Here is an 8,649-nt window from a genome sequence, read left to right on the forward strand (position 1 = left end):
ACTGATCCTATCCTACTATCTACCTGTGTTATCCACAGGCTTCCAGGCTGATAGAGTAATGGAATGGCCTGCTGAAGGCACAGTTAAGGCACCAGTTTGGAAAGAATATCCTACAAGGAAGAAATATTATCATCTAGGATTCAATATAGACCCTAAAGCAAATAATAAGTGATGCTGTATTCCCAATAGGTAAAATTCATAGATCCAGGTCAAAGGTGGAAGTAAAAGTTGCCCCACTTACCGTTACTCCTAGTGACCCACTTTGGGGGATTTGTGCACATCAGGGCTGTATGGATTTAGAAATCCTGTTTCCCAGAGGAAGAATGCTTACCCCTTGGTTCCTAGAGGGAGTCTCATTAATCCTCAGCTGCAATCTATATCTTTAGACTTGCAGGCCAAGAAACTAACAGGCAAAGAGAGGAAGAGATCACCATCCAGGTCAGGGTAATGGGGCCTGGTCAACAGAAGTGGATGGAGCTGCTTTTGCTTAATGGGGATAGATAAGAATATGTTTGGCACCTGGGTGACCCTTTTGGGTGTCTCTTGACCCATTTAAATGGCAAATGGACAACAGTAGCAGCCATATCCTTATCCTGAGAGGAGTATGAAGACCAGGGCCTGAACCTCTCAGGGATGAGGGTCAGGATGAATCCTGAAGGCAAGCCACTTAGGCCAGCAGAGGCATGGGCTGAGGTTGAGGAAAATCTGGAATGAGTGTTCTAGGAGTGGGGTGATAAGCATCATTTATAACCTCAAGACCAGTTGCAGCTGTTGGGGGTGGCTACTGTTCGTGCCACCAACCTTCTTGCAAGTTTCCTAAAGAAATGAGGCTCAACAGATTTCTGGATGAGTTTTCCAGAACTTTGTATATAAGCAAGTGGATTTGAATGGCACAAGGGGTGGCTCATGGTGGAGATCATAGTGTGCTGCCCAAGTTTTTCCCTCCCAGGTCTAAAGTGCTTCTTCCCCAGCTGCTAGAAGTGTTGGCAGCCAATGCCTTTCAGCTGAATTTCCTCTCTGAGGCCTGCCCTCAGCAAAAAACAGCTGCCTTGCCCAGAGTTGTGTCCTCTTCCAGGAGCACCCTGCAGCCAGGACTGGTTCAGATAGGGGTATAAAAGCCCGGCCCTTGACCTCATTTGTGCTATCCCAGTTCTAAAGTTCCCTGTGGGATTGCTGAGACCTGGGCTGTGATTGCATCACAGTATCAATTCTCCCTCTCATTAGTTCAGCTTCCCCGTACTCTCAGTGAACTCTGCATGAACATCTTCATCTAAGAGTATGCTTTCCAGAGAAATCAGTTGGTGACATCCCTGATTCCTGGTTAAGATATGAGTGCCATCAGAAAACTTAAACACATCCAATATTTTGTGCCCATAGTTTTATACTCAAGGCCCTGTTGAGGCTATTCCCAATTGGAGGGGAATTTTGTTCAGGATTCCTTGAGAGAGGAATAGGGGATATGAGCAAATTCTGTTCAGTCATTCACAAACAGAGGGCACCTCTTCCCTCTACTCCCCTTCTTAATCTCCTCATCAAGATTGACCTGAAACCTGAGGATCTGTGATCCCAGTGAGCTATTCTGTGGCCATCCCATGCCTCCTGGACATGCTGACCTCTGGAGGTACATCCTGATTGAGGTTTAGGGCTGCAGTCCGCTAGGCTATAGGAGAGGCAGAGAGGTTGTTTGTACTCAGAGTGAGGGCCAGTGATTGCTCTGAGTGGGAGCCCTTCTGTAGTAGATACAAAAAGTTCTCTGATGGTTCTGGGGATCTGTGCTTCTTCTCGAGGGCCTCATAGAGAAATCTTCCAGAAATAGAGTCAGTGTGCCAGTTAGCCTGGTGCCTGTCTGACTTGGGCTTATGAGTGTAGAACCCTCTGACAACATTCCTTCCCTCCATGGGTGGAGCTAGTGATCCTTTCCAAGAAGTAGTGCTCTCAGAATAGGAGATCTTGGTGGGTCATTGGTCAGATTCCTTAAAAGCTATTAATATACCCCTATTATGGATGGGGTAACTAAAGCCAAAAGTAACACAGTGACAGAGACCAGTTCTCTGTTTGGGATGAAACTGAAGTCATTTGCCTCCTAGATCAGTGCCCTTCCTAATGTCTCACTCTGTTCTTCATATTGCCTTGTGCCATTGCCACCACACAGTCCAAGGGGGACGGCCTTATGAATGGTGCCCCTGGGAGCTTTGCATGCAGTGGCCCTGCTGGGCATACATGACACAGTAGGCCATTGGCCCTTCAGATCAATGGCCTTAGACCATGCAGAGTTACACCAGCAGGGCCCCTGTGACCCTTTTCTACCCTTGGGGACATAGTTGGTCTCTGCATTCAGGTACATGGGTAATGTAACCAATGGAAATGCAAGCTGATTGTGTATGCTGAAAGGGAATCCTGATTTAAGTTGCTTATACAGGAAGATGAGGTCCTGTCCATTTGACTGGAAGTTCTCAAGCCGGTAAAGTTAAGGTGTGAGTAAACAGTGAGAGAGAGAAGTTAATTTTCTGGGTGTAAGAAGCTAACCTTTAATTGCAGCTTTGGCATTGAGAAAGTTTCCATGTTACTGGTTCTACTTCTTCATCTACAAAATTAGGCATTCCACCCTGCCTCAGCCATTCTTGCAATTATCTTCTCCCTTTCCATCTACCAATGCCCTGATTCCATACCCTCCATACACTGCAATAGTGAGCTAAGTGCTTCGCTTTTCTCCTCCCAGTTCAGCCCATGGCCACCTGGTTGCCCTTCCTGAACCCCCTCATAGTGTGGTCACGGCACTTCTCTCCACTGAATCAAAACTTGCAATGCCTTCTATTCCTAGAGTGACCACATGCTCCAGTTTACTTAGGACAGTGTTAATTTATATCTGTTGTTCCAGAATACTTATGAATAATACCAGTTTTCTGCTCTCAAAAGCATCCTGACTTGACTGGGAAGAATCATATGTTCACCTTACATGAAGCACAAACTCCCCACCTAGACAGCCTGGCCTCAAACTTCTTTCCAAATTTCCCCACCATTTCACACACACTCGAACACTGACACCTTTTGATGGGCCCCCACCCAACTGGGTAAATGCACCATGATCATTCCTACTTCTTGGATTTTGCTCAAGCAACACCTCTTCTCCTCTACCTAGACTGAATTACCTCCAGCAAGGCCTGTTCACTTTGTGCATGCACCAAGACCTACTTTAAGCTCCACCACACCTGTAAAGCCTGCACCCCCAACCCTCTGGTAAAGGGTCATCTAGCCTTCCTCTGATTTCCCAATGTCTGTCATGTCTGCCTAGTCTGGGTTGGAAGACCGACGAACAGGGTCAGGTAGAGGGAGATATGACAGGGCTGTTAAAATAAGTCCCAGGAGAGGCAAGCATGGGGTGGGGAGAAAAGGAATGGTGGCAAAGCTCCTGATATTTTCATGGCTGAAGTGTTGGGGTCTGGGAAATACTGTTGAAAATGGGAATAGAAGGCTGAAATGGGTTTGTCAGTTTTACCCTGCATTTCAATGAAGATGAGCTAAGCCAAAAGGTCATTTCCCAGGGACACAGTTCCCACCCCCATAACCAAGCCCCTCCCAGCCACAATCACCTTTGTCCCCCTCAGCTCAGTGTGGATTTCCTGCAAAAAAATTACATCTAGTGACTATAATAAAATACGCACATACTTTTTGTATTCCTAAAACAACATTTACTTCCATTTAATGAGTGACGCTTTGGGTTCACAAGAACAATGACATTTTTATACTAATCATCTTTGCCAGGATCTTTACAAGATTCCAGGCAGGAAGAGAGGGGAACATTGCCCACTTGTGGCAGGGGATCGAATTGGGGGTTCCACGGGATAAAGAATCTGCACAAAGCTTTACAGTTTAAAAATAACTGATATTCATGGAGGATACATTTTAAAGCCTCAATAAATTAAATGCAATAGGTTTTTAAATATATATATATATTAAATAAAACCCATGCCCTTTGGACTGATAATGAGGTTACGTCAGAATGCATTGTACGAAGGGAAAACAAATTAGGCAACAGCCTCTGGTTTGGTTTCAAAAATGGTGATTATTTATGGCTTTGGAGTTGGAGATTTTTGGTCCAGATACTTCACGGAATCCTGCACCCACTTCTTCTTGGGGTCGGCACAGATATCCTTGGCCAGTTTGGTCTTGAAGCTGTGGGAGACAGAGGATGCAATTGGAAGGATTGTTTTTGAAAATTCTGCCCATTTGACCCTAAATATTTAAGGACCATTTGCCACTCGACAAAGGGTTGCCATGGAGAGGAGGAAGGATGAGACTCCTGGGTTAGTTGCTGCTCTTGAAGGCCCAGTAAAACCATCTTTGTTCTTAACTTGAAGAAATTGATGTGACCACAGCAAGCTCCCAGGCAGGGAGCTGGGAGTGAACATTCACTTGTGAAAATTAATGAATTGGACCAGAGGTCAAACTATCAGAGTCTATGACTCCCAGCAACTGTGACACAGTTCTTGACTCTGTAACCTAGACATTAATTTTTTGTCTAAGGGAGGGTGAGCTTTATTTACTTACATCACAGCTTTCTGGGGACATTTGCCACTGGTGATTCTTCTGTAGCTCTCCAGTCGCTGAAGGGGTATCTTCTTATTGGTCAGGGTAAAGCAGCAGGTGGTTGCAACAGAAGCTGAATTTTGGGGGAGAAAAATGAACAGAGAAAAAAATGAGCCACATGATGATACACAGACATTTCCAAGCATGAATTTGTAAAGGAAGTTAGGAGAAAGCTAGAAATTGCGAGAGGTGGAGGGAGAATCCCTCTGCTCCGAAGTCCTATGTGTCTGGCGGATGCTGTCCTGTGTCTTCAGCATCCTCCCCTGTGCATTGAGGACTCATCATTACTCTTGAGGGTATGGAAAAAGCTTGGTCAATGTGACAAATGCTAGCTCTGTCATTATAAAGACCTACGTGGCCAGGTGATGGTCATGGTAATTTTCACCAAATATTCTCCATCCTTAGTTTTGAGACACAAGGTAGACTCGCATTTCTTGACCACTTTTGTTTGTTGGAGGCATTAATTCATTTTGATCAATGAGGGAGGAGACAAAGTGATGGGTGTCATTTTTGAGCCACAGTGCATTGCCTATGTATGCAAGACTCCTGAGAGCTTCCTTTTGCTTAATCACAGTATCCATCAATGTTCCCTGTCGTGGGCAACTTCTCCATCAGTCTAGAATCCTGAGTATAAAATGCAGAAGCCTGAGTCCATACATTATAGATATTTAGTAGAAGTGAGAAGGTAACTTTTGTTAATTTAGTTAATTCTGTTAAGTCATTGATAATTTAGAACTGTTTGTTACCATGCCATGCACTGGCTCAGGGGGACTGATACACTCAGTAAATTTGTCACCAGAGTATGGGAAAATGAGTTATGGAACAAATCTCCTAGATAACTTTCCCAAACAGTGTCAAAATAAGTCACCTCAAGAGATCCCCCGGGACCTCGTTCTTCTCTTAGGCACTGGCTCTGAAATCTGTCCTGGAGTCGAATTAACATATTGAGCTTCTAATCAACAGATTTTCCTTCTCCCCCACTGCCAAAAATGCCCACCATGTCCACAGTAGGAAAGAGCCCTTCTTTAGAGTGCCCCATTCCCAAACACTGTAAGGATAGCTGGATATGGATGCACCCAGCATCCCTCTTGAATGTGGGGAACAGCCTTGGGAGCCTGGGCTTCTAGTTCTGGCTCTTCCAGTGACTGGATGTGAGGATGAGCCATTTCTTGTCCACCCACAAAACCCGTTTACCTATTTTTTGGATGGAGAATTTGCAGTGAGTCTCTAAAGATTCTTGCTGACCTGGTAGCTCTAAAGGTGGTTACCTTTCCTGTAAGGAGTTGGGGGGCTTACCTGGCCCAGTGAGCCCCTGGGGGCTGAAGGCAGCTGCTATGAGCAGCAGCCACAGAAGTGTCACGGAGACCTTCATGTTGGAGGCCGAGGGTATGAGATTCGGCGTGAGAAGTGGTGGTTTCTGGGTTGGTCTCAGCCTCTCTGCTCCTCTGGCTCATCTCCCTGCCTTTTATAGGGAGCAGACTGTGAGGGAGCTTCCAGGGAAGTCTTTGCCTATGCAGGGTCATGATGAAGGAGTTTCTGAATTGCTGACCAAATTCCAGATCCTAGGAGGTCATGCAGAACAGAAGAGAGGCAAGCTAGTGGGAGGGACTTGGTACATTTTTTAATCCATCTGGATCTTGCTGCTGGAAAGGAGGGGAATATGTGATTATGAAATGAAGTTACACATCTGTATTGAGGGAAGGGAGCAAGAAAACCAAGGGCCGGGGGGATAAGTTGAAATTAAACACCTATAGTGGGGGAAAGGAGCAAGAAAACCAAGGGCCTGGGGGATGTGTTGATCTAAGAACCTTCCTTGATTCCTGTATTCACATGGTCTTGAGGATTTTGGAGACCAGTAAGGAGCCCCAAAACTTCCATTAGGCTCCCACCCAGATGCAAAGAGAGCTCAGTAGCCCTGCACATGGTTGCATCTCTGAACCAGGAAGGACAACACACCACAGCTTAGATGCTGTGTTTTAATGGAGTGATCATAGAATCTTAGTGCCCTGCAATTTTAGCTTGACAAGACATCAGAACTGGATAGTTTCTGTTAATCTTGACTTCTGGGGCACTTTTAAACCATTTGCTTAGCTGCTGAAGCCCTTTTCATCAACAAACCCCAACTCATCAAATACACTGTAGTGAAAGGGATTTGTTTGAAACAGAATAGGCAGCCTCCTGTGCCCTTATTTCCCAGGGAACACATTTAGGGAACACATTTGGAAAATCAATTATCTAGTTTCCCCCTTGCTCTCTGAGCACACATTGCAGACAAGGTATCTGATGGCTAAAATATCAAAATTGAGGGGACACAAGAACCCATACCTATCCCTTTGTTCATAACACTAGGCACCCTAGTTGGAGAGGGTATAAGGGAGGCATAGTCTTTAATGGAGCCACTGCAGTGGATTACAGCATTGAATACTGGCGTGGAGGTACTGCAAACCTGTTTCCTGTTTTTTCCTGCACACTCTCATATCAAAATGATTGATTGGTACAGGAGCACAAACAAGAATGTTAAAGATTCTGAGGAGTTGCCTTGCGTTAGTTAAATACTGTGTTGTGGTTGACTGGTGATGTCTGTCATGGGCACGGGATGAGAGAGGGATCTTGCTGTTCCACAAAGTCTCTAAGTGCCCATCCAGGATAATGGGTCTATAATTACCTAAAAACGTAACTATAATTACCAAATAGAGGCCAAAAATGTTGAGTCTTCCTTGTTCTTTCCTACTCTATTCCAGATGGGTTAGTCTAATGTAGAGTCTGAATCCAGGATGTCTGCGTTTGGATGACAGCTCTGTGACTGACTAGCTGTGATACCATGGACAACTTACTTAACCAGTCTCTGCTAGGGTAAGAGCAGGATACTAATCATGTGTACTTTAGGGAATTGTAGTGTGAATTAAATGAGTGCATGGATCTAAAGTGCTTAGAAGAATGATTAGATCACTATAGATATTCAGTGAGTAGAAGTTACTATTTTTTATTATTAGGAAATAGGCCTGGGTACAGTGGCTCACACTTGTAATTCCAGCACTTTGGGAGACTGAGGCGGGCAGATCACTTGAGGTCAGGAGTTCAAGACCAGCCTGGCCAACATGGTGAAAACCTGTCTCTACCAAAAATACAAAAAATTACCTGGGCATGGTGGAAGGTGCCTGTAGTCTCAGCTACTCAGGAAGCTGAGGCATGAGAATTGCTTGAACACAGGAGATGAAGGTTGCAGTGGGCAGAGATCATGCTACTGCACTCCAACCTGGGCAACAGAGTGAGACTCCATCTCAAAATAAAATAAAATAATAAAATAAAAAAATAAAATAAAATAAAATAAAATAAAGAAGGGCAGATTGGGAATGCTGGAAAGACCTCAGAGTCTGGATATTTCTCCAAATATTCTTCCAAGTTTTCCCACTGCTTCCAAGTAAAAGCAGGCTACCCCAGGGATGGTTTCCAAGAATGCCTGAGCTGCACATGTGTCAGATATGAGGTTTTTAAAAATGTGTCAACAGAATAAATTTGGAGTATTCTTGACCTCAGAGGAGTTTGTCTGACGTGGTTCAATGATTGTTTCTGTAGTAAGAATAATTTCATAACTCTGGTGGGAATTTAAAGGACTTTATTTAAAGGACTTTATTAGCAATCGATTATTCATTTTTGTGTTTTCCTCAAAAAATGGCTTTGGAGTTAATGGGCTTTGGATTTACTCTGAACCTGAAAAACCTCAGTGGCTCAGTGGAAATAAATAAAATAAATCTTTAGACATCCAAGCTGTGCAGCTGTTTCATCCAGCTCACTGACCGTCTCTAGCAAGGAGGGGCAGCTCCAAGGGCTTTTTCTCTTCCTTTCTTGGAGGCTTCCTTTTCAGCAGGGACCTAGAGTAAATCCATTTCTTGCCTGTGATTTGGTGCCTGATGACTGAGGGGCCTTGATCAGGAATGATCCTGAGTGATGGGCAGGAAATGGATCCCCCTTGTGAAAACAAAATCTTGACTTCTAAAGAGTTTTTCTTTTCTTTTTTTTATTGGAAAAGGTATCTTTTATTTTTATTATATTTTTTATTTT

General features: G+C 44.3%; 1 protein-coding gene across 3 annotated transcripts in view; it reads right to left on the minus strand.

Annotated features, from left to right (window-relative positions):
- Window positions 1-3,652: 3,652 nt before the first annotated feature.
- LOC108541407 (eotaxin) overlaps window positions 3,653-8,649 on the minus strand; it is a 21,080-nt gene continuing 16,083 nt past the window's right edge. The window contains exons 1-3 of one of the 3 annotated variants that reach the window (XM_017890956.1): window positions 5,884-6,100; window positions 4,549-4,660; window positions 3,653-4,173 (exon numbers count right to left, since the gene is read on the minus strand). In XM_017890956.1, the coding sequence (XP_017746445.1) occupies window positions 4,068-4,173; window positions 4,549-4,660; window positions 5,884-5,959 (294 nt within the window). In that variant the 5' untranslated portion in view covers window positions 5,960-6,100 and the 3' untranslated portion in view covers window positions 3,653-4,067. Of the gene's footprint in view, window positions 4,174-4,548; window positions 4,661-5,883; window positions 6,101-8,649 lie in introns of those variants that run through there. The other 2 variants (XM_017890954.1, XM_017890957.1) reach the window with 2 other exon arrangements.

Source organism: Rhinopithecus bieti, unplaced genomic scaffold (genome assembly GCF_001698545.2).
Source record: "Rhinopithecus bieti isolate Rb0 unplaced genomic scaffold, ASM169854v2 scaffold_19652, whole genome shotgun sequence".
In the NCBI taxonomy this organism is placed as follows: domain Eukaryota; kingdom Metazoa; phylum Chordata; class Mammalia; order Primates; family Cercopithecidae; genus Rhinopithecus; species Rhinopithecus bieti.